At 42.7% G+C, this 11,955-nt stretch overlaps 1 protein-coding gene across 1 annotated transcript; it reads left to right on the forward strand.

The window, feature by feature from the left end:
* The first annotated feature begins 7,542 nt into the window (after positions 1–7,542).
* On the forward strand, positions 7,543–9,852 carry LOC143220083 (uncharacterized). Its single transcript, XM_076445820.1, has 2 exons — positions 7,543–8,576; positions 8,640–9,852. The coding sequence occupies exons 1-2, from the start codon at positions 7,543–7,545 to the stop codon at positions 9,850–9,852; spliced, it is 2,247 nt and encodes a 748-aa protein (XP_076301935.1).
* Positions 9,853–11,955: the final 2,103 nt, after the last annotated feature.

Genomic DNA, 11,955 nt, shown 5'->3' on the forward strand with positions numbered 1-11,955 from the left:
TGTTCATATTCGTAGCATATGTTCCGTTTATTCCAATTTTTTATATGTATTTACACAAATATATTTGAAATTAAATGAAATATTATGTAATAACATAAACAACAATGTTTGCTTTCTAATTACTTTTTTTATTCGTTATAAATTTCGCTGTTCTCACGCTCTTCTTCTTCCTCTAGCTCCTTAGCTATAGCAAGAATTTTTTCTTTCGCTATTCTTTGACGCTTCGGAGCCAACCGCCCTAAGGTCAGCGCAATGTCTTTGTAAAACTGTATTTGCTGACTTTGTTCGTTGGATATTAATTTTTGCATCACGTCGGCCGAATTCTTAATTGCCGCTATTAATTCCGGAAGTGCGCTATTTACGCGTTTTCTCTTATTTGGTTTTCGTCTCTCCTGCTCTTCCTCGGCAGACTCACAATGAGAATCATTGCCATTTTCGGCGGACGTTGTTGTCTCCTGGCTGGTGCTCATGGAGGCCTCCTCCTGCACCAAGCTATCGGGGAGGCTGGACACTCCTTTCCTGCATGAACGGGATCAGGAACTCCATCATTCTCCCATATTTATAGGGTCTGACTGTCGTCTCGTCTGCTCCCTGCCCGCTCCTTGTCACATTTTCTCGGCCGCGGAATTTTCTGAATGAGTCCCGCATGTTGGACCACCTTTTTTTGCATTCTGCAACTGCAAACGGAAAGATTTCATAATTAATGATTTATGTTTGATTCCAAATGTTAAGGATGTTCTGGAGGTATATAAAAACGCAACAAAATTTTTGAAAATTAGACAAGATATAATTCATACTAAATTAATGCAATTACCAAAGTTTGGGTTCGATTCACGGCACCGTTTAAGAATTATAGCATCTTAAAGTTTGCACATTTTAACACGTCTTCTTATGGTGAATTCATAAAATTATGGTAAAATTATTCGCAAAAGTCACTTACAATTTTTTATAATATGAAGAGAATTTGATTAAAAAATAAATATAACATGTAATTCACTAATGAAACTAAAGCTTTTTATATTAATCAATTTTTTTAATGCAAAATATACTCATGAATGGCTTTCATTATTTTAGATACCTAGCAACGGGGGATTCGTTGAAAACTATTAGTTATAGTTTTCGTATGGGCCATTCGACGGTCCACCAGATTGTGAGAGAGACCTGCACAGTAATCGTAAACACGCTACTGGAGGAAACCATGCCGATTCCCAGCAGGCAGAAATGGGAGAAGATTAAACAGCAATTTTGGGAGAGATGCAAATTCCCCAATTGCTTGGGGGCCATAGATGGGAGCACGTCACCATCCAGGCACCACCAAATTCGGGATCGTTATATTATAACTATAAAAAAACATTTTCCACGGTGCTGCTGGCCCTGACGGACGCCGATGCGAACTTCATATATGTCGATACCGGGTCTTTTGGAAGAAACAGCGATGGAGGGATATTTGCCCAATCAAAGCTGTGTAAAGCAATCGAAAACGGCAGGATGCAGTTGTTGCCCGACGCAAATTTGCCGGGCACATCTATCAGTATGCCCTGCGTGTTTGTGGGAGACGAGGCTTTCCCGCTTAAACGATACCTATTAAGGCCATATCCGGGAAGTCAGGCAGATGGCAATGAAAAAATGACAAATTTTAATACGCTACTTTCCACCGCGAGGCGCAACGTGGAAAGCACATTTGGCATTTTATGCCAAAGATTCCTGATTTTCAATAGGCGGATACAGGCGCTGCCCGAGAATGTAGACCACATGGTACTAACGGCGTGTATACTACACAATATTATTCAGTCGTATGAGAGATCTGCACCTGTATCGGCCGGCCGGGAGGAACACGCGGAGGGTGCGAGGTGGTACTCATTGAACCGCCAAGGAGGCAATTCCAATAGGGAAAACTTCGACATCAGGGACGCCTTCAGCGACTTCCTTTTCGCATCCAGGGACACCGTGTAGGTGTCCAATATCTCACGTGAGTTAGATATTTTATACACACCATTTCTATATAGTGTGACGTTGCAACCTTTGCGACGTCCCTTCTCCGTTAATTCCGCGCATATTTTCGAGAGCGATAAAGGACCGGACCGCCCTCTAACGGGACACGTACCGAGACAGGATTCGAGAGCGCTCCTTTAAGAGATCCCGATATTATCGAGGACCTCCTAATGACATCTGTCGCGCGTGCCGAGAACGGCAAGTTTCAGGACCGTATATGGAACGCGCTGAAGGAACCACCGACCGCCCGAATTGCCACGGGAAATGAACAATCGCCCCAAGGCCAGGAAGCGCCCGACGGAAAAGCGAATGGCCGTTTCGAGAAATTAGAGCTTGGTGCGAGGACACTCAGCAAGCAAACCGGAGGCGCCGCCAGGGCAGCAGCCTTCGAACATCTCGTCCAATACGGACCAACGGAACACCCTGACGCCGTCTCGCCCCATCAAGGGAGAGCTGCCCCGGGGTCGGTGCCCTCGTAGCCAAGAAGAGGAAGCCCCTCCGCTGGTCAAGTCGAGCGATAGGCTCCTTGACCAATTTCGTGATTGCCCGGGGCCCTAGGGCGCGAAGAGGGTACGCTCCTGTGCCGCCGAGTCACGCCGTGGAAACACGCCATAAGCAATTCGGGAAAACGGTCGAGTGGGGGGGAGCCGAGTTCGATCCGCTAGGCGGCCGAAAATCGATGGATCACTGTCGCGCTGGCTATCACAACGTTGAGACGTATTTCAGACATTGTAATCGCGCCGCGAAATCGGAAGTTTCGAACCAAGTGTCCCGTTGAGAGGATTACGTGGCGTCTGCGAAGTTCCATCGAGCCCAGCTCTATCGGGAGCCGTTTATCCTCCGGAAAACGGAACAATAACGCCACGAGAAGCGGTAAGTCGCACTTGTGATCCATTCGGTATTTTCGTTGCGCGCCGGCTCGACCTTCGTCGTGAGAGGACGAACGCTTCCCGTTCGGTCCTCGGTAATTCGCTCGCATTCCTCTCGGAATGCTTTGAAATTTTCGTGAATATTTCGGGAGAGGGTTCCTCTGTAAATTGCGTGCGGAAGAGTGTCTTCCGAGGAGTCGCGTTCGTGAGAGTAATTCAATTCGGTATCTTCGCGTTTCTCGAATCCTGTGTCTCCTGTCGAAACGCGTGTTCTGTCCGTCGGCGTTCGATCGCGTAATCGATAACGTACGCGTCGGGGCGATTCACGTGCGGAAGTCATCGCGGCAGTCTCGCAGTTCGCCGGTCATCTGCGCCTCGCGTTTCCGAAGTTCGTTGCGAACGAAACGACGATAATTGTCAGCAGTATCGTTGCGAGCGAAATCGGTAGGACAACCGCGCAGCGAACGGCCATCTTTTCGCTATCCTGTACGAAGAGCGCGGGCTCTCGGGTCGCGGCCACGTGGCCGCTGATTTTGTAAACCAACGACTGCTACAATAAATAGCTCGAGACCATATCGTAGTCGAATTATTCGATTCCCTGTGAGATCCGTCCTGCCGAGAGGGCTGTCCTAGTCACCCCGTGTTCGAACCACCTGGCCCAGTCGCGACGTCATTTTCGATCCGCGTATCTCGAAGATTCGGCTCTCGACCTCGGCTTCTCCGAGCTCGAGCCGTGCTTTGCGTTTCGTGTGGCATCCTTGCGGTGCCTGGCGCCCGAACCTTTAGCTTTCGTGAGGAAATCGTCGAATCTTCGAGTCTCGTATTGTCTCGGGCGGACCGCGTGCACTCGGCTTGCATGCGGCCTGGTCTCAGCGCCTGCAAGGCCCGAAGGTAACCGGCTTCCGCGGGTCTAACAGCTCGTCGGAAAAAGGTTAACGTGACAATAGTTACTCGAATTAATATTCGGACGCGGCAACCATCCACTTTGAAGGGGCGAAAACAACCCTCAAAGTTCACTTCAATGTAACGTCGGGTGTTCCGTTACCTTTTTCACACCTCGAACATCTCGAAGATATCAAGAAATCCTTTAAGAATCGTTTACAGATCACTACTGACAATGACATATTCTAATTGGAACGAAATTCGAAATTGAAATACAAAAAAGTACTATGACTCCGTGTGGAATGACTATCAGGAATGTTATAAACTAAGTTATTAAAATACAGTGAATACTGACCTGGCATGTCCAGCTCCTCCGCGATCTCCCTCCACGAGATGTTCTTATACTTCGCGTCCATGTATTTTGGGTGCTGCAGGTTATACAAGAACTCGCGAATCCGTACGGCCTCTATCAGTTTTTCGTTCTGCATGCTGGATCTGTGTGCACTGGTCGGTCAACAGTCAAAACTAGAAAGATTCCTGTGGCGACCCTTCGTTAAAGAAGTGACTCGCAATTAGCCTTTGCGTGGGGATAGGGACTGTCATCCGAAATATTCTTAGGGTGGGGGACGCGGTTGACAGTAGGCCCTGCGACTGACTTACCTGAACCGGGGCGCAATTGCAATTTTTTCAAAAATCTTTCTTGCATGTCATTTGGTACATCAATTCTTCTAGCATTTCAAAGCAGATCACAGTTCGTTTGGTCCGATTATTGAAAAGTACGAATTAGATGATAAATTTTCAGCTTGTACTGTGAGCTCAACCCTTTGCACTCAAAACTATTTTAACACGAAAACTAAACATTTCTTTTGACCTAATAATATTTTTGTTAGAATGTGAGGTTAAATCTCTGTCACTAAATATGTCATAGTATATATGTATGTATGTGTGTGTGCGCAGCGCTAGGAAGGAAGGCGAGAACGGTGAGAAGTGCGCATTAGATGTCGAAGACTAACAGAGCGACAAGCACGAGTGAGAGTGAGAGTTGTATGAGATAGAAATTGTTATTAGATAAATAAAGTATTATTCACTACGAGAATAAAAGTGAGAAACAAAAGTCTAGAAGAGTCTAGAGTTTATGAAGATAAATAGTGGTGTTGCGAATAAGTGCTTGTTATTAAATAAATGAAGGTGCAGTGCAAAAAATATAAGTAAATAATAATGCCACAAGTATTAAAGATACTAGAAAGGAAAAATTAATGTTAAACAAATAAGTGCAAATAGCCGATGCACAAGGATTAAACACGTGGTGATTTTTGAGGTTAAGTCACACGTGCATGCACCTGAGAGTAAAACTAGCCGAGACAAATTTTACGGTCAAAACGAACTAAGTGAAGTTTAGAGAATAAAACCTGAACCATCAGAAGAGAGAAAAATGTCAAAGCAAGATGAGGTTAAGATACAAGTCTTCGACGGCAAAGATTACAGTCTATGGAAGAAGAGACTATTATTGTACCTAAGATGGAATAAATGTGATGAAGCAGCACTTCGAGAAAGGAAAGGCACAGATGACCTAAACAAGTGGGAAGAAATGAACATAAAGGCCATGAATTACATCTATTGCAGTATAACTAACGATCAGCTGGAGTTTGTTGGTGAGGAAGGAACAGCGTACGAAATAATAAAGAAATTCGATCAGATGTATCTGAAGGAATCAACAGCGCTGCAGATATGCATAAGGAACAAGCTAGATAAAATGAGACTCAAGAACTATGAAGACTCGAGCACATTCTTTACGGATTTCGAGAAAACGATTAATGATTTGAGAAACGCAGGTGGTACAGTAGGAGAACAAGAAAAATTGAACTACATGCTAGATTGCAGAAATCCATGGCGCAAATGGTTTGGAAGAAGCGGACCAACAGGGACTGGAGCGTACAGGCAAGGAGGTGCGCAAGGTCAACGGACATTTCAGCAAGAGCAGCCGATGCGAGGGCGCGGAGGCAGAGGCTACGCACAACGAGGATTCAACAGCAGAGGCAGAGGCTTTCAGCAGCGAAATAACGAAGAGCACGACGCAAGATATAGTTACAGTGATCAGTGTCAAATGAAAGGTTCTTTTGTGACTCAAATTGTGAGTGATGAGTATGTGAGGAATGAGTATGCGAGTAATGAGTATGTTGAGAGCGATATTAAAAGTTATAATTGTAATAATACCAATAGAATAGATTGGATACTGGATAGCGGGTGCTCCAATCACATTATCACTAATGACTCGTACTATAGTGAATCTCTAATTTTGAAAAGTCCTATTAACGTTAAAGTTGGCGATGGTAGAATTCTAAAAGGTACCAAAGTTGGTAAAGTCACTGCACAAGTAGGGTATACAGGGTGTCCCAGAACAAGTGTCGTTCCTTGAAATGGGAGGTTCCTGAGACCATTCTAAGAGACATTTTCCTTTGCACCAATGTCAACTGCGGCTTTGTTTAGGAGTTATTAACGAAAAACACGGACCAATCAGAGCGCGCCCTGGGCCGCCGCGCCGTCACGATGCGATGTCACGGCGTACCGCGACACTCGCTTGCCGGCGCGGCTTGGCGCCCCGGCCAGGGCGCGCTCTGATTGGTCCGTGTTTTTCGTTAATAACTCCTAAACAAAGCTGCAGTTGACATTGGTGCAAAGGAAAATGTCTCTTAGAATGGTCTCAAGAACCTCCCATTTCAAGGAACGACACTTGTTCTGGGACACCCTGTATAGGCGGGTTCTAAGCCACTTCTCAATTCAGGCGGTTCTGAGGAACTTTCCAATTCACGGGAGAGCGTTACCGCAGAGCGCTATTGCACAAGCATATATGAAACATGATACTCCTTTGGTATTGCACAAGCATTACGTCATCTAGTTCAAGGGCAGAGCTGCTGAGTCATTAGGTACCGCCCCCTTCTTTCTTACGTCATCTAGGCCAAGGACAGAGCTGCTGAGTCATCACTTAAGGGGTGGTATCGCAGAGCGCTATTGCACAAGCATATATGAAACATGATACTCCTTTGGTATTGCACAAGCATTACGTCATCTAGGCCAAGGGCAAAGCTGTTAATTCATTAGGTACCGCCCCCTTCTTTCTTACGTCATCTAGGCCAAGGACAGAGCTGCTGAGTCATCACTTAAATTTTTTCGCGGGGTGGGGGGGGGCAATCCCTCATTGCACAAGCATTACGTCATCTAGGCCAAGGGCAAAGCTGCTGAGTCATCACTTAAGGGGTGGTACCGCAGAGCGCTATTGCGCAAGCATATATTACATCATATTTTTCGCGGGGTGGGGGGGGGGCAATCCCTCATTGCACAAGCATTACCTCATCTAGGCCAAGGACAGAGCTGCTGAGTCATACCCCCTTCTTTCTTACGTCATCTAGGCCAAGGGCAAAGCTGCTGAGTCAAACCCCCTTCTTTCTTACGTCATCTAGGCCAAGGACAGAGCTGCTGAGTCATTAGGTACCGCCCCCTTCTTTCTTACGTCATCTAGACATCACCCTTATCTTTAAGGGTAGCAATGAATAAATAGGACACGATGGAATGTGAATTGTAGTCTTTGCAAATGTTCCATCGTTGCAAACGTTTGCCGTGTCAAAAAAAGTTATTTAATATTCATAGTTAAAAACGGTGCGAACGTTACATTGCAAAGTGCAATTATATTTTGAGAACTGGAAATTTAGCAAATTAAAGTTGAAAGGAATATTTTTGTCAACAACTGTGCGGTAGCAAGATGATTGAAACGTGGAAAAAAATGTTGAGGTGTTTGACAAGCATGTCAATGCTGGTGAAAACTATGGACATCAATTATCTATCCAGTGCAAAGGATGAATTGTCGGGGAGCATGAAATCTAGTTTAACATCAACTATGTGTCGTATGAAAACTTTGAACGTTTCATTGCATGAACGTATTTCCTCGCCACACACAGGTAGAGGTTTATATGATCGCGGTGGTGCGAGAGCCTCGACGCTCCGTTGGGAAAATGTCGAGTCGGCCTTTAAAAATCGCATATCGACCGGCATCGTTATCAACATCGAACATATCGATCCTAAACAATTTTTACAACATGCGAAACGAATGGTTACAGGACGCGTTACAGAATTTTTAAACGTGCATTCATCGCTGAAAGCTAGCGTGACGTTGGAGGCGGAATTCATGCAGCATACCAACGAGGTTTCCGTGAAAAGTTTCAGTACGCGAAACGTTGCATTGTTTCGGACAAGCAATCTACGACAGTGGTATCAGAGAGACGTTGTGCCAACGATTTTGACATCGTTGGAAGAGTTTCAAGAGCGAGACAGCGGATGGGCGTTGTCGAAGATACTGCATTTGATTGTGAACTTTAGCAAATACCAGCCATTGCAAGCCGGCTGCACCACTGAAACCTACTTGCCTCGAACGATACAGTTAAAAAGAGCGGTCGTGGACGTGAATAACAAGGATGAGGCATGCATTTTTTGGGCGGTCGTGGCAGGTCTCTATCCGGCCAAGGCACATCCATCGCGTTCATCATCGTATCCACACTACAAAACAGTGCTTCAAACCGAAGGTTTTCAATCACTCATGCTATTCAAAGACATTCGAAAATTTGAACGAAAAAACGATGTTTCCATAAACGTGTTCGAATGGGTGCGCAAGAAATGTGTAACACTTCATTTGACTGAGAAGAAACGGAGAAGACATGTCAATTTGCTGTTTATCCAGAATGCTGCAAAGACGCACGGCCATTTCGCATGTATACGAAATTTGTCAAGATTGGTTTCATCACAGCTTAGCAAGAAGAAAAATCATGAACATATTTGTAATCGGTAAGTTGCACGTTTTTTGTTTTTTTAAAATTCTTTGAAGCAAGAAAAGTTTTCTTCCCACAGGTGCCTGCAATATTTCCCTACGCCGGAGAGATTAAACATTCATACAATCGACTGTGAACGAATGAATGATTGTGCTCTGACGCTTCCAACGAGCGAAGATAAGTGGTTGCACTTTAAAAACTTTGTAAACAAAGAACAGGCACCGTTCATTATCTATGCTGACTTGGAGTGTCTGCTGCTGCCTGAGGAACAGGAAGGAGAAGACCGTGCGACACGCGTACAGTATCAACAACACCACGCGTTTAGTATAGGATACTATATACATTGTCGCTACGATGAATCGCTGTGCGAGTATCAGGTTTATCGTGAGAAAGCGGGATGCGCTGCATGGTTTGCAAACAGGTTGTACGAGCTGAGTCAGAAATTACAGCCGATATTTGATAAAACGGTGCCAATGAATCCACTAACTGAAGCAGAAAAATTAAATTTTCGTACGGCCACACATTGTCATGTCTGCGAGAAAACGTTTGAGGAAAACGATATACGAGTGCGTGATCATTGTCATTTCACGGGCGCGTATCGTGGTCCAGCTCATAACGGATGCAATTTAAGCTATCAATCTTCGTACGTGATACCAGTGGTTTTCCATAATTTATCAGGCTACGATGCACATTTCATCATAAAAGAATTAGCAAATTCGTTTGAGGGACGAATAGACGTGTTACCATTGACGAAAGAGAAGTATATCTCATTCACAAAAAACGTTTCCATCGAGAGACAGTCGGGTGAAGAACGAAAGTATGTAAAGTTCTTGAAATTTCGCTTCATCGACTCATTCAAGTTCTTGAACTTGAGTCTGGACAAGCTGTCATCGTATTTGGACAAAAATAAATTACGCATCGTACGAGGCGAATTTACACATCTTTCTAACGATGATTTCAACCTGTTGACCAGAAAAGGCGTGTTTCCATACGACTATCTGGCATCATACGATAAATTAAATGATACATGTTTACCGCCGCGCGAAGCATTTTACAATCGGTTAAATGGTAGCAAGATATCCGACGTCGATTACATTCATGCAAATACTGTTTGGTCGCGTTTCACTATACAAACGCTAGGAGAGTACAGTGATTTATATCTAAAATTGGATGTATTGTTGTTGGCAGATGTTTTCGAAAATTTTCGCGATGACTGTCTCGAGAATTATAAGCTTGATCCAGCACATTATTACACGTTCCCCGATTTCGCGTGGGAAAATGACGAAGATTGAATTGGAGTTGTTCACCGACGTCAATATGCTTTTGTTCGTGGAGCGAGGAATACGTGGTGGATTGAGCCAGTGTTCTCACAGATATGCATATGCGAACAACAAATATTTGTCTACACACGATTCGAGTAAACCATCCACCTATTTAATGTATTTTGACGTGAATAATTTGTATGGTTGGGCCATGTCGCAACCTCTACCACACAGAGACTTTCGATGGGTGGAGGATATTGATAATTTCAACGTTGAATCCATTCCAATCGATAGCCCTGTAGGATACATTTTGGAGGTTGATTTAGAGTATCCACGCGAAATTCACGATGCTCACGCAGATCTTCCATTTTGTCCAAGTCACGATGCAGCAACCAGCTCGAGTCAAAGAAAGTTGCTGGCAACACTTCGCAATAAGGAGCGATACGTTATACATTATCGATACCTCCAGCAAAGTTTAAAACATAATCTGAAATTGAAGAAAATTCATCGAATTCTAGAGTTTCAACAGTCGCGATGGTTGCACGAATATATTGACTTGAATACAAAATTACGCACCAACGCAACCAACGATTTTTCAAAGAATTTGTTCAAATTAATGAACAATGCTGTGTTTGGAAAAACGATGGAGAACGTTCGAAATCATGCGATCGTGAAATTACTTTCTCGATGGAATGGTAGACACGGAGTTGAACGATTGATAGCTAGACCAAATTTTCACAGTTATACAGTGTTTTCTAAAGACTTCGTCGCAATTCAGATGAAAAAGCTGCTCGTTAAATTTTACAAGCCCATCTACGTAGGCATGTCCATATTGGATATATCAAAATTTCATTTATACACTTTTCATTACGAGTACATGTATCCGAAATTCCAGCAAAATTGTAAGATTTTATACACGGACACGGATAGTCTGATATATGAAATCACTTGCGATGACGCGTATGAGACATTGCTGAAACGTGATATCCATCGATATGACACCAGTAATTATACATAGAACAACGTTTACGGTGTTCCGAGTGCAAACAAGAAACAACTAGGATTGATGAAGGATGAGAATGGCGGTAAAATCATGACAGAGTTCGTAGGACTTCGTTCGAAAATGTATGCGATTCGCGTGCATGATGATTGTGAAACTAAAAAGATTAAAGGTATTAGGACAAACGTTACCGCTCGAGATATAAGTTTCGAAGACTATGTCGAATGTCTTAATAATCATACCGAAAAGAGTGTTAGCAGTAATTGTATAGCGTCTGTACAACATCAGGTGTATTCGATGTCGGAAATAAAATTAGCATTGAGCCCGTACGACGATAAGCGATATATTTGTAATAATTTGATCAATACTCTTCCTTGGGGGCATTACAGTATCAATTGAGAAGTTTTTATCTATAAAAAAGAAAAAAAAAGTATGGAGACGCGTCCTATGAAAACATTATATTCCATGAGCTTCAGATTGAGAAGTAGGAGGAGGATTGTTCTTTAAATAAAAAATATATCTTAATTCAAAAAATGTTTTTTATTAAAAAAAAAATTTTATTACATTAAGTAGGATTGAGTAGTAGATTGAGAAGTATGAGGGATTGTTTTTAAATAAATCTTAATTTTTAAAAAATGATTTTTTTATTATAAAAAATTTTTTACATTTTAAAAATTTTTAAAACATTATTTCAAAATATCGACTGGGTTGAGGATTCCTTTTTTACGGCACTGATTATTGCTCATTGGTGTCCTGAAAAGAAAAAAAGTTTTTTAAATATTAATCATTTTTTTTTTAAATTAATAAATATAAAAAATTATTTTTAAGTGTTAATTATTAATAAGTATACAAAAACTTTACTCACCATGTCTAATGGTACGTCAATTTTAGCGAATTCGTTCCATTCATCAATATTATGACTAATTGCGTACTGCCAACCGCGTATAAATGCCGTTCGCTCCTCTTCGGTATTAAATATCTGTAATAATATATTTGTTAATAAAAAATCTTTTAATAAAATATTATTTGTTTCTTTATACTTACAACTAACTCCAAATATCCGCTTACTGATACCTCTGATTCAGTGATCAAATAAAACATTTTGATGAACTGTGCTTGGACATCGTCAACAC

This window comes from Lasioglossum baleicum, unplaced genomic scaffold, assembly GCF_051020765.1.
Source record: "Lasioglossum baleicum unplaced genomic scaffold, iyLasBale1 scaffold0170, whole genome shotgun sequence".
NCBI lineage: Eukaryota > Metazoa > Arthropoda > Insecta > Hymenoptera > Halictidae > Lasioglossum > Lasioglossum baleicum.

What these genes read in the sequence shown, in the direction of transcription:
- LOC143220083 (XM_076445820.1), top strand. Translation starts at nt 7,543, where the DNA reads ATGTCAATGCTGGTGAAAACTATGGACATCAATTATCTATCCAGTGCA. An exon ending in CATGAACATATTTGTAATCG is followed by an intron (nt 8,577 to 8,639) that starts GTAAGTTGCACG and finishes TTCTTCCCACAG; the next exon opens with GTGCCTGCAATATTTCCCTA.